The sequence below is a fragment of the Gymnogyps californianus genome, unplaced genomic scaffold, assembly GCF_018139145.2.
Source record: "Gymnogyps californianus isolate 813 unplaced genomic scaffold, ASM1813914v2 HiC_scaffold_57, whole genome shotgun sequence".
Classification (NCBI taxonomy): domain Eukaryota; kingdom Metazoa; phylum Chordata; class Aves; order Accipitriformes; family Cathartidae; genus Gymnogyps; species Gymnogyps californianus.
Genome location: NW_026114450.1, coordinates 300572 through 318161, shown reverse-complemented (window position 1 = coordinate 318161; position 17590 = coordinate 300572). Strand labels below are relative to the sequence as shown.

The window sequence follows — 17590 nt, the reverse complement described above, 5'->3', positions numbered from 1 at the left end:
AGATGTAAGGTCCAATAAATTTAATATGCAGATGTGTTTTAAGAAAATTTTGAAAGGACGAATAGATACAAATATCCAAGGAAGAAAGTGTGCTCAGTGTTTCAGTAATTAAATTGTTTATCCAATTTACTGCCATGTGCTGAAATATTACCTAGAATTCTAGGAAATGCAGAAGTGGATTATGAGTTCAAGGATGGAGCACTAATTGAATTCTTAATTGAAATGACTCATCTAAGCAATGCAGTGACCTGGATTGCCCCCCAAATGTAAAAGTCTTTCCAAATGGTATCCTGGCACAGGTGCCACACTAAAAGCTTGACTCTTGTACATCTAAAAGAAAGGTTATATGTCAGAGGAAGATTTGCTGGATGGGGGTCACCATTTGCAAGTGAAATGCATTTTTCCTTACAACAACGCAAGATGGATTGGTCTTTTTCTCACTCATTTTGTCTCAACCAAAATTGGTCACACTGGGCACAAAGCTTACTAGGTACTTCAATCTACAGGGCTTAACTGAGGTATGGACCTTACACAAACTCTCTGTAAAGGCATGAATTTTGCTCATCTTGACACTTACATAGGAAGAGAGCTATAATTAGATGGACTAATCAACATTTCCAAAAATTATATGTAAGCTGAGAATAGGAGTGTCCAATTATAATGATTGCAAGTTAAACATCAGGTGAAATTTCGCTCATTATTATGATAATCATTTTCCTTTGTTGTACATACTGACTCTGTTATTTTTAAAAGAGAATATTTTTTGGGTTTTGCCTCATTAAAAAACAGCATTTATATTAATGCTGGATTTTTAATGTCTTACAAGCCTGGTCCTTTATTTTAGTGGTTTATAATTGAACCATAAACACCTATTTGGCAGTGAGTTTTGGAGCAGATTAAGCAAACAAACAAACAAACAAAAGTTATTCTTGATTTCTACTACTTACAAGTGACTAGAAGCTGGAATATTTAACATGGTTTTAGTGTCTTACAAATAAACAGAGATTTGCATCTGACTTCCACTACCCATGCAACCTGATGTCTACACATACTTGCAAAGTATGATCCACTAGCAGAAAATACACACATCACAGAAGAAGAGTCAGCTCCAGTGAGAGGACAGAAGAACTTTCCAATGGCCTTTTGTTAAAATTTTGCAACTTAGTTAAAAGGGTTTTTGAAATAATTTTTGCCTCTCTTGAATTTATTAATTTCTGCCAGCTGGTAAATCTTTTCTCTAAAAACCTAAAAATATCTAGTGCAAATAAATGGAATCTTTTTCTTAAGAACATCAAGAAGCAGAAATTGAGTTTGTATCGCTTGTCTTGAAAAGAACTTAATAGCCAAGAAATCAGAGTTCTCTTTAGTGTTTTGATACACCAGTATCGGTTGTCTTCATTGTTCTGTCAAAGCTAATACAGTGCATAAACACATCAAGTACACCCTCATGATATCCTTACTTTCAGGAAACTGCAGAAACAAATACAAGCTTGATTAAAAGAATAAACAAACAACAATTATCCACAACTTCAATAGCATGATTATTGTCTTTGATTCTTAAAAGAAATTTCATGTGGCTGGAAAACTATTAATCCAATGATAGGAGAGGACAAAACATGGACTAAAAGTATTTTATAATGTACTTACATATCACTGGCAATGGAGGAGTTCCTAGACATGGACTTTGGAGAAAGGTCATAGTCACTGTCTGACCGGTAAAGGAAAGACTCCCTACGTTGACTGTGGACAAAATTTGCCTGAAGAATTAGCCCTGATCCAGGGCTCATCATGGGATCCAAGGAACTTTGTCCTGATGATGTACCATTTTCTACATCAAAACTGAAAAAAGATAGGAGAAAAAGATTTATGTCATTGACATAAGAATTTTAAAAGTAATAAACACTCTTCTGACAAATTTATCACTAGGTAATTGCTTCTTGATAATAATGGGGAAATCAAGACCTGGACTTGACCACTGCAAAGCCAAAAACAAGGCACACATGAAATATACTTTAAAATTGCTGATAACCAAAAAGAACAAGTCTGAAGGAAAATAAATTTGGTAGAGAAAAAAACCCACTACTAGGAATACAGTAAGCCATGTGCTTTTCTGCATGCAAAGTATCCATGAGCTCTGTATCTGAAGAAACATGATGTTTTGTTTTCTTCCTCAGGCCCCATCTTTCCTGAGCTGGACCCTCATTATCCTGTCTCCCACTGGAAGGCAGTTGAGTGCTCTTTTGCTATCGAGTACCCAACCCTAATATTTCATTACTACCCAAATACTTCAAGAACATATTTTGTCTTATCTCAATAAACAAAGCACTGGAATGGGATTAACGTGTATGTGTATGCTTGGGCATGTTTGTATGCATTAGAGAGAGTTGCTATTTTATAACTGGAATGAAGAAATGAGTTCTACGCTCACTGCCAAGCAGAGTGAGTTCTGTGGCCATTCTTGTCTTATGTCTTTGAACTACACAGGTTAGATCCAGCACTTCTAGCTATTGTATTTGGTACTGAGTGGTAAACAAGTTTATCATTCCTAGGGAGCACTGCCGTCATGAGAAGCTGAAGGGGGGCAGGGAGAGAGAGAAAGAAAGAGAGGGAGAGAGAGATGCTCTTTCATGTAGTCTGTGATGGTTCCACAAAGGGCTTTGAAAATCAGTGCAAAGACCTTGAATGAGAGTCCACGATCAATTAGAAACTAACGCAGGGTGCGCAGTGCTAGGACATGCTCATGGCAACCTGTGTTGCTTAGCAGCCTGATAGCTGTGTTTTGTACCATATGGAGTCCTTTTGGAGCATGTGGCTCAGTTTCTAGACTTAATGTGTTGTGGTATGCAATCTCAGAGGTCACAAATGTGTGGATTAGCAAGATTATGTCTGCATCTGATAGGATGGAGCACATTTTATCCAGCCAGAAGTGGAAGATGAATTTTGTTTCCCTGGTTCTTTGTGTCTCTAAAACCAAAGATCAATTTTAGTTTTACAGCATAGTAGAAAAGGTGTGTATGAGACCTTGGCTTATAACTACTTGGGATCATTTGCCATACTGATGGGAACTTAAATAATGCTGCTAAAGCATTTAGGAATGAGGGATGAACAGAGGATCTATCACATGATTTTTAAAATATGGATAAGTGTCAGCATCATAATATGTATTTGTAACAAATGCATCTAAAGTACTCATTTTGAAAACTGTTCACATGAAGGACACCCACTGGTTTTCAATTATATCTAATGACAGCTGAAGAGAAAATACTCAGTACGTCAGCTGTTGATTAGACTTCAACCTTGCGCAAGTTTCACAGCAGGTACATGCTACTCTTTGCACTAGCTTGTTTCTTGCTGTTATCTACCACTGACCTGAGGTTGCAGTGTCAGCAGTTGTAACGTTTCACTGAAGTGACGGCATTCCCATGGCCTTTTTCTTTGTTAAATTAACTCATCAAAGAAACATATATTGCCTATTTTGACAGAGATGCACATTGCCTGGCAGAGAACGGACCTTGCTTTCATGTTTTATTTAATTGTTTTATCATTACTTTTCACATATTCCTGAAATTGCAAGCTTTCTGCTGCACTCAGACTATATTATTTATTTTGTATTCACCTTTCACAGTTTGAATGTAGGAAAGCAAAATTTTTTTTTTCCAAAAAACTATTCAGAAAATTATATTAAACAAATAAACTTCAAGATAGTTTTTCAGAACAATTCACTGTCAGTAAATCCTAACACATACACTTCTTCCCAAATTTGATTTTTTTTATTATGCCTGAGTACTTTTTCTGTATCATCAAATGTGCTGCTACTACTACGTGGCATTATCAATCTCAAGCTAACAAAGCTTAATCTGTAAGACAGCAAATAAGAGTTCTGCCACCAGCCTGCTGGGTGACCTTGGACAACACAAAGCTCCTCTCTGCATTTCATTTTCCCTATTCATTGGATCTTTGTGATCATTGTGAGATCTGCTCACAAAAAATATTGAAAAAAATATTGGAAAGGGCAAGATAGTATGAATACTAGAGTAAAACATCCTTTGCATCTTATATTGCCATAAGTTAATAACCATATTACCATTACTACTAGCATGAGTACTATTGTTCACTAGTAATGAATGTCTTTTGAATGTGATTTCCTGAGTATTCCAGGAGCACAAAATACTCACAATGCCAATAAAGGTTTTGGAACATTTGTGAGCTCCTCATATCCAAATATCCTAACACTTCTATTTAATTGCCTAAATAAAACAAAATTTTTTCTTTTTTTTAAACAGCTGCAAGAAAACACAAACTCCAAAACAATACACAGTCTGCATGTTTTGTTTTTCTATTGAGGGCAGGAGGGCAGATCTTTCATGCAATTTTAGGTAAAAATAAAAGATGATTGTTTACTCCTATGCTCATGTGGTGGGTTGACCCTGGCTGGATGCCAGGTGCCCACCAAAGCCGCTCTATCACTCCCCCTCCTCAACTGGACAGGGGAGAGAAAATATAATGAAAGGCTCATGGGTTGAGATAAGGACAGGGAGATCACTCACTAATTACCGTCACGGGCAAAACAGACTCGACTTGGGGAAAAAAATTAATTTAATTTATTACCAGCCAAATCAGAGTAGGAGAATGAGAAATAAAACCAAATCTTAAAAACACCTTCCCCCCCACCCCTCCCTTCCTCCCGGGCTTAACTTTACTCCCGAATTCTCTACCTCCTCTCCTCCAGCAGCGCAGGGGGATGGGGAATGGGGGTTTCAGTCAGTTCATCACACGTTGTTTCTGCCGCTCCTTCCTCCTCAGGGGGAGGACTCCTCACACTCTTCCCCTGCTCCAGAGTGGGGTCCCTCCCATGGGAGACAGTCCTTCATGAACTTCTCCAATGTGAGTCTTTCCCACAGGCTACAGTTCTTCACGAACTGCTCCAGCATGGGTCCCTTCCATGGGGTGCAGTCCTTCAGGAACAGACTGCTCTAGCGTGGGTGTTGTGGTTTAACCCCAGCCAGCAACTAAGCACCACGCAGCTGCTCGCTCACTTCCCCCACCCAATGGGATGGGGGAGAGAATCGGAAAAAAAGTAAAACTCGTGGGTTGAGATAAAGACAGTTTAATAGGACAGAAAGGAAGAAAATAATAATAATGATAATAATAAAATGACAATAATTATAATAAAAGAATTAGACTATACAAAACAAGTGATGCACAATGCAATTGCCCACCACTCGCCAACCGATGCCCAGTTAGTTCCCGAGCAGTGATCCACCCCTCCCAGCCAACTCCCCCCAGTTTATATACTGGGCATGATGTCATATGGTATGGAACATCCCTTTGGCCAGCTTGGGTCAGCTGTCCTGGCTGTGTCCCCTCCCAGCTTCTTGTGCCCCTCCAGCCTTCTTGCTGGCTGGGCATGAGAAGCTGAAAAACCCTTGACTTAGTATAAACACTACTTAGCAACAACTAAAAACATCAGTGTGTTATCAACATTATTTTCCTACTAAATCCAAAACATAACACTACCAGCTACTCGGAAGAAAATTAACTCTATCCCAGCTGAAACCAGGACAGTGGGTCCCCCACGGGGTCACAAGTCCTGCCAGCAAACCTGCTCCAGCGTGGGCTCCTCTCTCTCTCCATGGGGTCACAGGTCCTGCCAGGAGCCTGCTCCAGTGCAGGCTTCCCGCAGGGTCACAGCCTCCTTTGGGCATCCACCTGCTCCGGCGTGGGGTCCTCCACAGGCTGCAGGTGCATATCTGCTCCACCATTAACCTCCATGGGCTGCAGGGGGACAGCCTGCCTCACCATGGTCTTCACCAGGGGCTGCAGGGGAATCTCTGCTCCGGCACCTGGAACACCTCCTCCCCCTCCTTCTTCACTGACCTTGGTGTCTGCAGAGTTGTTCCTCTCACATCTTCTCACTCTGCTCTCCGACTGCAATTGCTGCTGCACACTAACTTCTTTTCCTTTTCTTAAATATGTTATCCCAGAGGCGCTACCACTGTCGCTGATTGGCTCGGCCTTGGCCAGCGGCAGGTCTGTCTTGGAGCCGGCTGGCATTGGCTCTATCGGACATAGGGGAAGCTTCTAGCAGTTTCTCACAGAAGCCAGCCCTGTAGCCCCCCCTGCTACCAAAACCTTGCCACGAAAACCCAATACATTCCACCCCTTGCTTCTGTGAATCACATATTTAAGAATTATCATTAAAATCCACATTCATCACACAATCTTCACAATCTTCACAAACTTCACTCACATCAACAAAAAAGAATTCCCCACACCAAAATCAAAAGAACATCATCACAACACTGAACGAAAGTGGACAATTTACGCACAATCCACCCCTCGTCCCTTCACCACAATTAGAACAACATAAATTCCCCACAGTCATTCTGCTCTTCGCTCTCTAGCTGTGTTCAGTCCATGTTTTGCCCGTTACATCTCCCAATTGCTATCCTTATCTCAAATTCCTCAAGTCCCTGTTCAGGCGCCAAAAAGGACTGTGGTGGGTTGACCCTGGCTGGATGCCAGGTGCCCACCAAAGCCGCTCTATCACTCCCCCTCTTCAACTGGACAGGGGAGACAAAATATAATGAAAGGCTTGTGGGTCAAGATAAGGACAGTTTAATAAAGTAAAAGCAAAGGTCGCGTGTGAAAGCAAAGGGAAACAAAAGATTTTATTCTCTACTTCCCATCAGCAGGCGATGTTTGGCCACTTCCCGGGAAGCAGGACTTCAGTGTGCGTAGCGGTTGCTTCGGAAGACAAATGTAAATAACGAATGCTCCCCTTCCTCCTCCTTTCTCCTAGCTTTTATTGCTGAGCAGACGTCATATGGTATGGAATATCTCTTTGGTCAGTTTGGGTCAGCTGTCCTGGATCTGTCCCCTCCCAAGATCTTGCCCACCCCCAGCCTACTGGTGGGGGGGGCAATGTTGGAGAGACAGCCTTGATGCTGTGGGAGCACTGCTCAGCAGTAGCCAAAACACTGGTGTGTTATCAACACCTTTCTAGCTACCAAGACAGAGCACAGCACTATGAGGGCTGCTATGGGGAAAATTAACTCCATCTCAGCCAGACCCAATACAGCTCAATAAGACTAACTTCTGCAATGGCAGTATCATTTCAAATATATATAAGTTTGTCTGAAAGCTCTAAAGCAAAAGTTAAAAGTGAGATAGAAATAAATGAAGGTAAATGTAATTTCTTTAACAGTGGACTTAATTATTCAGCTGAATAAAAGGTATTTTATTGGATCAAAGGAACATATGGTTTTGTTTGCAAATTTGTTTTTATTTTCTTTACCCACCTTTTGCAGACATGATATGAATATTTTTTTACCAGTCTTATTTCTCCCAGTCAGAAACTAAGGCAGGCTTCTATGAATGATTTCATTGTCAGATTATAAAATAGTGATATTTTTTAAAATTTAAAAGTCTATTGGATAAAATTGCAGGTCCGTTAGCTGTGAGAGGCCCTGTGGTTTGTACCACCAGATAACTACAAGTATGTGCAAGACTTGCACATAGCTGTTGTGATAGGAATTTTATCCTGTGATACTGTGTTGTGTCCACTATATGGGTGTCAAAAGTAATGAAAGGGATCCAGATATATCAGCTAGGATTTGGCTCATACTGCTCAATGAAAATGTCTTTTATGTAAATATGCATCAAGAAAAAAAATGTTCAGTGCTACAGTCAAAGAGAGAGTGTGAATATAGCACTGGTTTGCCAGAAACATATGTTGATATAAAAAAGTTTCTAAAATGCTATAGTAGTTAAGTGTCTTGTTTAGCTCTTACTGATACATTTGCTAACACTTTCAGATACAAATGGTTATAAAAATCTAACTGAAAAATGTGTTATTACACTGAAAATCAAATAAATTGTTTCTTTGGCTGAATCACAAGTCTTATTTGCAAGAAATGGAGCTGCTGATCATACTGCATCAAATGAACAGAGAATCAGAATGGGGAATTGAAGACTTTCACACAAGTTGTTTATTGTTTCTTGCTGCATACACTGAAAAAAAATTAAAAGTTTAAGATACAAAATGGGATAGACTCTTTATTTTGCCTGGGCAGAAATTGCAGAAAGTCAGCTGTGGTTGCTTCATATTTATCTCTTCACTCCTGTTAAGTTTTAAGCCACAGCAAGAATATGCTGTGAATTAAAAAGTGCATGCTCATTGACAAACCAAAAGTTATTCTCTCCCTAGCGTGTTCCTTAGCCTCCTTGCACTTTTGGTGGAGGCTACTCTTTGGAAAGGAAGGAGGAGCATGGAAGTTGTTACTGAAGGCACCAGAACTGTTTTGCCACCGTTTCACAGGCAGAAAGTGCCCATTTAAAGACAGAATTTTCCACCGCTGTTTTGCAGCTAGCTTTGGGCACTTTGCATGACATATGCAAAGTGAAGTTGCTTTTAGTGACAGGAGCATCTGGCATAGCATGCATCACAGAATTTTCTGTGTTCAAAGAGCTTTGCTGAAACTCCAGAGATGCCAAAGCTATGAAAGACCAGTGCTAATTCAGCAACATTTGTGTGTGCATTTTGACAAAATGTTTTATGACATTACTGGATACTGTTTATCCTTAGAGCCTTATTCAGTGTTCAGTGATGACAAACATGACATGAGATGAAAGTTCAGCCTTTTTTCCTTTTTTGGATATTCATTGTGTTTGCATATCTTGCCCACTGTGTATTATCCAGGCTCTGTACTGAGATGGGGATAAAGGTGGTGAACTCTCTTGAGTGACATTCATGGCTGATCTTCCCTGTGCTCCTAATAGAACAAGAAGTAATAACATCACAAGCAACCTTTAGGAAGATTATTAATGATTTGCTTCAGGCAATAGTGGGAATCTGTGGCAGAGACAGGAAAGATTCTGGATCCTAGATCTCAGCAGCACTGCTTCATTGTTAATGACTGCACAGCTTCTTTACACAGTGAAAGAAATCCTCTGTGGACTTCCTTTCTAGTCCTTAAATAACTTTCTCCTACTGTCTGCAAGGTTGCTAGAAGAAAAAATGGGGAAGATCTGTGTACAAAATATAGCTTATAGTTACATAAGGAGTAATAGCATCATAATGATATGCATAAGCGCTTGTAATTAAGGCTTCATAGAAAATCTTAATGTTGGTCTTCCTTATTACTGAGAGTTTAGCAATTTAATCCTGCAGTTTTTTTGTTTGGTTTTTTTTTTTTTATAGAAGTCAGCAATAGTAAAAGCAGGAAGGAAATAAATTCCACCCCAAAATGAAGAATTTACTAGACTTTATAAGAATACAAATTGCACTCCTGATATTCCCCTTATAAGTCTCTCTCCACCTTCAGCCTCTCCTATCTTGGAAACTGAAGGAGAGAGGTAGGAGCCAAATTAATTGATCTTCTAGGGACACCTTTTCTTTTAAGGCCATCTTTAAACTTTACAGAGGGACAAGCAAGTTCTAGAGGAGCAAATTTTGTCCCCGTCAAAGGAGTCCATTGTCCTAGTGTAATGATCTACCTACACATCTCAATGTCCTTACTTCCCAGAAGTCCTGTCCTGTATTTTCACCTGGAAGCACAATCCCACCATCACACCAAATGGGTGCATTTGGCATAGCAGCTTGCAATTCACTGAAGTTATCACAGAAGAGCTGCCCTGTAGCAACTTCCTTTGGGCAGGGTCTTATTTAGAGCAAAAGCAAGGTAATAAAACTTTATTTACATCTCCAAGAAAAAGGTAAACTATCGCTTGTGCCCCAGGACAGGAGCCCACCCCTGGAGGAGGCAGCCTGTAGCTACTGGAGAAAGGGGAGGATCAGATGGTCCCTTCAAATGCAGAATCCTAATTTGTTCCTTGGATTGCTTGGGCTGAAAAACATCTCAGCTGGTGGGACCCGCTGTGGACATGGAGGGTGGTAGAGAAAGGCCACAGTGCACCTGTCTCTAGGATCGTTCAGTATAAAAGTCCAGGGTGGGGAAAGGCTCATTCCTTGTCAGACAGGATATGACAGGCAGAGTGTGCTCTTAGACCTTTTGTGCATTAATTACTGTGTATCCTGGAGATGTGTGTGTCTCAAATCAAAGCAGGAGAGTTTAAAGTTTTGTTCTTAGATGTGATGGATTTATTCTGCATTAGTTCTAGGTTATTTTAGTAGGACAGACCATTTTAGTTACTGTGGAAATCATGCCAACAGTTGTGACTCAATTCTTCAAAAAATGTACAGAGACTCTTGAGATACTGTGTCATTAGAAAGCATTTTGTGTGAGGTGGACAAAGATTCCATTATATCAATTTTACAGCTCTCAGTCAGGGAAGGCAGTGCAAGGAATAAATTAAGACAGAGACAAAAGTCTCTTCCTCTGGAATAGGCATTATCTGATAACAACTGAATTTTCACTGATGTTTTGTAGGTACCTAAATTCTGTCTTACTTTATACACTAAATAAATTCACTGAATTCAGTGAATTCAACTGTAAATCTGTCCAAAGATTTGCAATATACCAAATAATTATAATTTCTTTGTGAAATTCTGATTTTAGACATACTTTACATTAATTAACTAGACTGGACAAGCACTTTGGTTATGTCTTTATGACTTCTCTTGGGCCTTTTTATTTCTTCTTAATAAACTAAGCATTAAATTGAGCCAACAGCTGACTTGGGTGTCTCCTTTCTTGCCTGACATAGTTATCTCCAGAGTTTAATAAAGATGAAACTTTAGAATTTTCTTTATCAGAAAGAAACAAGTTGTCAGCAATCAGCCCCTGCCATAGGCTCCCACTGGACTTTAGATGTTAAATAGGTTAACCTGCAGCATCAGAAAAAAACCCGTAAAAATAAATCAGTGGATTTATATAATTGAATGGCAGGCCTAAAATTTATTACTTATATTAATTTTCTGTTCGGGACCTTTCAAAATGTTTCCTTTCTGACAGTGTCTACCCAGTGATGCAGGAGAGACTACATCTGGTTTTTTCTTTCTACTTTCTGTCTCTTCCCTCATGTCTAGTAAAACCTAAAGACCTCGGGAAAACGGGGGGGGGGGGAAGAGAGATATTTATACTGACATTTTAGAAGGAATATCATATCATCTCTCTACATTTGAAGAAAAAATCCTTTATATATGACCTGATATTTTTATTTTTTTCTGTAGCAAAGTTAACAAAAACTTTTACCTTCATTGCCCGAAAATATGTTCAGTGAGTTGTAAGCAGATGATAATAAAAGGAATATATGATCTAAATCTGAATTTTCTTGTACCATTGGAGAATTCAAGCCAACTATCTACTTGTGGCTTTGGGTTTCCAGTTAAGCAATTCAGTAAGCAAGCCCTATGATTAACTCCATTTTTAGAAGCAGTGTGGATAGATTTTCCAGTATCAAGACTACAAGCAAAAGAAGAAAATGTGATGTTCCATGAAATTTGCTTTTAGCAGCAGAACTTGACTTTTGCTCTTGGCATAACTGGTTTTGGAAACTTTTAGAGTGTAACAAGGCTTACTACTAATATAAAAAGCCCAGAGAACAGGCTAATAGAATTTGTGTAGGACAAAAAATACACTGAAGTAAAAATATTTATAAGAATTAGTCTACTCAAATGTTAGCAAAGGAACTCTAACTATCTATTTGAGCTTCCGTCTCATGATTTTCTAGCAAGAGTCTTAGGAAATGTAGCCAATCTCTCTAAACAACCCATTTCATGTTTTGTTATGAAGTTTCCAAGCAAGGAGTTTCCTGTGATGACTATTCCATATCTTTGGGCATTTTGCTTTGAACAGTCTCCTGATACTCAATTCAAGGTGTACTTTTCATAATGTCACCTCATTATTCTTAATTATACCTCAGTGGTCTATGTATTTGGCATGCAAGCCTTTGTTGCACCTATTAAATCAATTTGCTTGTTGCACTCAGCCATACTGGGATTCTTTTTATGATTCCTTTTATTCTTTCCTCGGAGAGAGGATTGTCCAATTTTTATTCTCTGAGTTTGGCTCTTGCAAGTGAACATCTTCCTACTAATAGGATGTTCAGAAATGATTCCAGATACTGTTACATGCATTTGATGTTTTGATGTTTATTTGAAAGTGAACTAGTTGTCTGTATTGGGTTTGCGTTGCAAGGTTTTGGTAGCAGGGAGGCTACAGGGGTGGCTTCTGTGAGAAGCTGCTAGAAGATGCCCCAATGTCCGATAGAGCCAATGACAGCCGGCTCCAAGATGGACCTGCCGCTGGCCAAGGCCAAGCCAATCAGCGACAGTGGTAGCACCTCTGTGATAACATATTTAAGAAGGGGGGAAAAAGTTAGTGTGCAGCAGCAATTGCAGCCAGAAGAGAGGAGTGAGAATATGTGAGAGGAACAACTCCGCAGACACCAAGGTCAGTGAAGAAGGAGGGGGAGGAGGTGCTCCAGGTGCTGGAGCAGAGATTCCCCTGCAGCCCCTGGTGAAGACCATGGTGAGGCAGGCTGTCCCCCTGCAGCCCATGGAGGTCCACGGTGGAGCAGATATCCACCTGCAGCCCCTGGAGGACCCCATGCCAGAGCAGGTGGATGTGCCCTGAAGGAGGCTGTGACCCTGTGGGAAGCCTGCACTGGAGCAGGCTCCTGGCAGGACCTGTGGACTCACGTAGAGAGAGAGGAGCCCACGCTGAAGCAGGTTTGCTGGCAGGACTTGTGACCCCATGGGGGACCCATGCTGGAGCAGTCTGTTCCTGAAGGACTGCACCCCGTGGAAAGGACCCATGCTGGAGCAGTTCATGAAGAACTGCAGCCCCGTGGGAAGGACTCATGTTGGAGAAGTTCGTGAAGGACTGTCTCCCGTGGGAGGGACCCCACGCTGGAGCAGGGGAAGAGTGTGAGGAGTCCTCTCCCTGAGGAGGAAGGAGTGGCAGAAACAACGTGTTGAACTGACTGCAATCCCCATTCCCCATCCCCCTGTGCCGCTGTGGGGGAGGAGGTAGAGAGATCGGGAGTAAAGTTGAGCCCGGGAAGAAGGGAGGGGTGGGGGGAAGATGTTTTAAGGTTTGGTTTTTATTTCTCAGTACCCTACTCTGATTTGATTGGTAATAAATTAAATTAATTTTCCCCAAGTCGAGTCTGTTTTGCCTGTGACGGTAATTGCTGAGTGATCTCCCCGTCCTTATCTCGACCCACGAGCCTTTTGTTTTATTTTCTCTCCCCTGTCCAGCTGAGGAGGGGGAGTGATAGAGAGGCTTTGGTGGGCACCTGGCGTCCAGCCAGGGTCAACCCACCATATCATTGTCTTATTGCAGTATAATAAAAATGCAAACAAAAAAACTGTGAGAAACAAAATGCAACATAATTTCCAAGAACTGTGATAATCTGTTCAGGCTTCTACTAGGTTTGTCACTTTGTATGATTTTTCTGATCTAATAATCCTATTGGGACTAGTATCCCCATTTTTAGATAATAAAAAAAGGCCACTGACACATTAACTGTTTTCTCCAAGGCTTCTGGTGAAACCTGTGGCAGGTCAAGGTCTGAATGAGGAAATTTGCAGAAAATATTGAAGAATCAGAACTATTTTTGGGTAACCTGAGGTAAAGAAGCCTGAAAAATAGAACCACTTAGTCCAAACATGAAAAAGGATATGCAGCAAATCCAGGGGTGCTCCAGAGCAAGCCACCAGACAGCTGACCCCCAGCCACCCGTGGGCTCCCACTGCTGCAGGCGCCTGGTCAGTGCCACTGCATTTCTAGGAGTGCAGTCTCAGCAGGACTGATGGTTGTCCATTTTATTATTGTAATTATTTAATTACAGTCTATCTGTCACCATTCACTTAAATCATTCCATAATTATGTTTGCGCTTATTTTCCATAAGATACCTTTTTTCTGGGCTCTAAATATTGAAGTACCTTCAAACTCTTTTTAAAAATCACTTTACCTAATTTCTTCAAGAAATTCTAGAACATCACAGTTTTTCTTTCCAGGGTGAGTTTTGATTGAACTATCCCCACTTCTTTTTCTGCAGCACTACTTTCTGAGCAGTATTTGGACACTGGGATACAAAATCTACTTGCATTGAGTGTGAGTATATAACATGTATTTACTGTAATTCACGTTGCTATTACTTTTCTCTTATTTATTTTAAATGTATTGGAATCAAATCTCAAAGCATTTCAAAATGTTTATCTAGCAATTTATAAAAATATGCAAACCATCCATCAAGCATACTGACTAATCCTAACTAAAATGCAGCTCCCCTAAGGTGGAACGCCTTTCTTTCAGGAAAAACTAAAATATAAAAATGAATATAAGATCATGGTTGAGAAGTAGACTGCTGCCAGAGAAGGAAAATCCAATTCACTGAAAGAGCTCAGCCTCCCATTTCTGTGAATTCAGTCAGATGTCATTATCAGAAGTGGCCAAATTGCTTATATATTCTTTCTCAATTAGTGGTGTGATGAAGCAAGTATGTAGGAAAAGAGGTAGTTCCTCAGACCTGTAATATTTAAATCAGTACCCTACAGTACTGCTGAAAGCACACAGAATCCAGAAAATAGGTATAAATGGTCCCCAGGCCTAACACTGCTATGCATTGGGAAGCTTCCTGAAAAACACATCCTTCTGAAGAATCGTCATATATAGCCACAATGACGATAAACACTCAGTGCGGTCACAGAAGATATGGTTACATGTACCCTGTGCTTAGTGGCAGAGATCTTCAGAAAAGAGTGCCCTAGCCAGAAGTTGACAGGAAAAAGCAGTCGTGGTTACTCCTAGCTATTCTCCCATCCCAGAGAATGGAGCACAGAAGGAGGTTCCAAAGAGCCAGGAGGTGCGATCTTTATGACAAGAGAAGGTCACATCCTTCAGCATCACCCAGCTCATAATTATTAAGTCTTTTGCACAACCGAGCTTAAACCAGCTCAAAAAGTGTGTCTTCCAGGAAATGGATAAGGGCCATGGACAGAAAGGTCCAAAGAGGAGAATCCTGCACATAGAAGATAAGATGGTTTGTTTTACCAGTACGATGTGCACACATAGACATCTACAAGAAATCAAGGCCAGCTTCAGAGGAGAGTGGACAGGAGGCAGCTGGATAAGAAATTGCAGTTGTCTCTTTAGGTTAAGAAAGTGTCTTCTAGTGTTGCTCTAGATTCCCTATGCCAATGAAAGTTCCATGAAAAGGAGACATAATCATATGTGACAAGCAACATTTTTTTCTCACACTGTTTTAAAATTCCTCTAATTGCAATAAACAAATGCTGGCAATAAACCACGTATGAATTCTACTTCCACAAGAATTCGTGTTAGGATATGTTAGCAGTAATTATGACTTAAATCATGGCATGTATTGTTTAAAGCTTAAAAGCTCAAGGTATTAAGAGCTTCAGAGTTCTAAAATAAAATTTGTACTTAGCTTTTTTGAAATTGTTGCATTGAAATCCTTTCCACTTCAGTTCTTTCCATTTCGGTTCTTTACATACTAGGTGTTTGGGGTGTTTTTGTATTGTTTATTTAGATTACCAAATTTGATAAATTTTTATTTGCTTCCACTTCCCTAGACTTCTACTAAATGTATTAAGGTCCACTTCATGATTTGGGCTCTGGAAATCCTTGCTGCAGCTTTGCCACATACAAGCAACAACCTTTAAAGGGAAACAAAAAGGTCAGGAACCTGACTTGGAAGGATGCCGAGGCTGGAATATCTTGAGTGTATGGGCTCATACTGTATTTTATTTAAGCCTTTAAATACTGATTGTAGACCCTGAGCACATTCACTGAATAAGTGGTATGTCCAGAAAGGTAATTCTCGTCACTAGTCCAAAAAAATTATAATCTACAATAATGGATCATTTTGGGCTTATTTTTCTTGATTTTTATTATATTATTTTAATGCTATATTATATTATTATAATGCCTAATAACATTACTTAAGAGGGCTGCCTGACACTCCACATTATAAGACTGTTTTCTTTTTACCATTACTAAATTCTGTCCAGTGGTGCTGAAATTTTCCTTCTGAATTTTTTTGAGGGAAAATGGGTCAACTGTTGATGAGAAAGTGGCAGAGAAATGTATATTTTTTCATATTAAAAAAAAATCTGGAAGCTGTTTTGTAAAATATTTTAGTGACTCATATTTTGCAGCAGAGATGTGGAATTTAGCCAAGTGTCTGCAAAATGCTTTTTTTGCTGATTCTGTGAACATCTTCATAAATTTCAAAAAGTTATAAGCTTAGGCCAACCTTAAGTCAGTCACCTCATGTATCTGCATTATTAAAAAAATATTAAGTGATACTCTATTATTAAAAAAAAAAACACTCCTGCCTTGCTCAGGGTCTAGGAGGGCTCTGAGGAACAAGCACCTGTCAGTGGGATACTTGTCTCATTCACTGCAGAAGGTGGTTACTGAATGAGGCAAAGGACTACAGAAAGGTAAAAGGTGCTTTTATCATCAAGAACTGGAAATAATCTTTGCCCAAGCTGCAGAGCACCTGATGCTGAACTTGTCACTTACACCAACTTTATTGTATGTCACTAATTATGTGTTTCTCATTCTTGGGATATCGACTCTGAAAGGCTGTTGCTTGAGCTGTGTGGGCATCAGCACTTACAAATACAGATGAATTCAGAACATCTGAGCAGCTACTGGATGGATCAAAGGTCCATCAGATCCACTACTCTGTTTCTAGTAGTGGCCAAAAGCAAATGCCAATGGAAGAGGGTAAGATCAAGCAAGTAGAGGTGATACATCCCCAGAGTATCCCAGCCTGTCAGCATTCTCTCACCCTTTCATGGGAACTATGCTTTGAATATGTGTCATTATATGTAGATCATAAAACCGAAGTCCTAGACATCTCATTTTGGATATTCAATTTAGGGAATACTTTCACTTTAATCTCTGTGTTTCAATTTTCCTTGTGTTAAGTAAAGATACTTCCTCACATCACATGGGTGATATAAAAATTAATTTAATCATCTCTGAGAAGTATTAAGGTATCATAGTGATGAACACCATAGAAAAGCTAATGAAAGCGCTATAACTGCTTTCCCTATAGGTCTGAACAGCAGGTTGTCAATAAAGTACGTGATCATATAATGAGCAACAAGAAAAGAATAGAATACTGAATATCTCATGAATTGAGTTGCACTCATTCTGTGTACTCAGTGAAGGAAAATCAGTATGGAATCATATAGGTAAAGTCTTTATCAAATTATTTATGCACAAGACTAAACCAAGGTTCCTAAGTCAATCGTAATGTTGGCATTTCCTTCTCTTGTGCTTGACTTTTCAATCATAATAATGTGCATATGAGGTTATTGTGTATATGTTTATGCACATGTTGGAGAGATGCTTTCTCACGTGGCCTAATCTCTCTAAACTCTTGCTTTTGCCATTGTTTTTCTCCAATTTTCTTTTTCAGCCTACTGTAGCACCATCAACAGCCATTACTGGTAGACCAGCAGAGATTTCAGACTTCAAATGCAGTGTTGCAGATTTGCTTTCTAATGGTTAGTATACAGATGAACAAGTGTGCATTCCATTTTGGTTATAATGCATGTTTGATTAACCTCATCTTCTACAGACTTAAAGATCATTAGAACATCTCATTCATAGTCCCATTATGATTAACTACTATCATAAT

At 39.8% G+C, this 17590-nt stretch overlaps 1 protein-coding gene across 1 annotated transcript in view; it reads right to left on the bottom strand.

The window, feature by feature from the left end:
- Window positions 1-1643: 1643 nt before the first annotated feature.
- The window catches only part of LOC127028996 (cAMP-specific 3',5'-cyclic phosphodiesterase-like), a 290999-nt gene continuing 275052 nt past the window's right edge, over window positions 1644-17590 (bottom strand). The window contains exon 2 of the mRNA XM_050914676.1: window positions 1644-1839. Coding sequence (XP_050770633.1) covers window positions 1644-1839 — 196 coding nt within the window. The remainder of the gene's footprint in view (window positions 1840-17590) is intronic.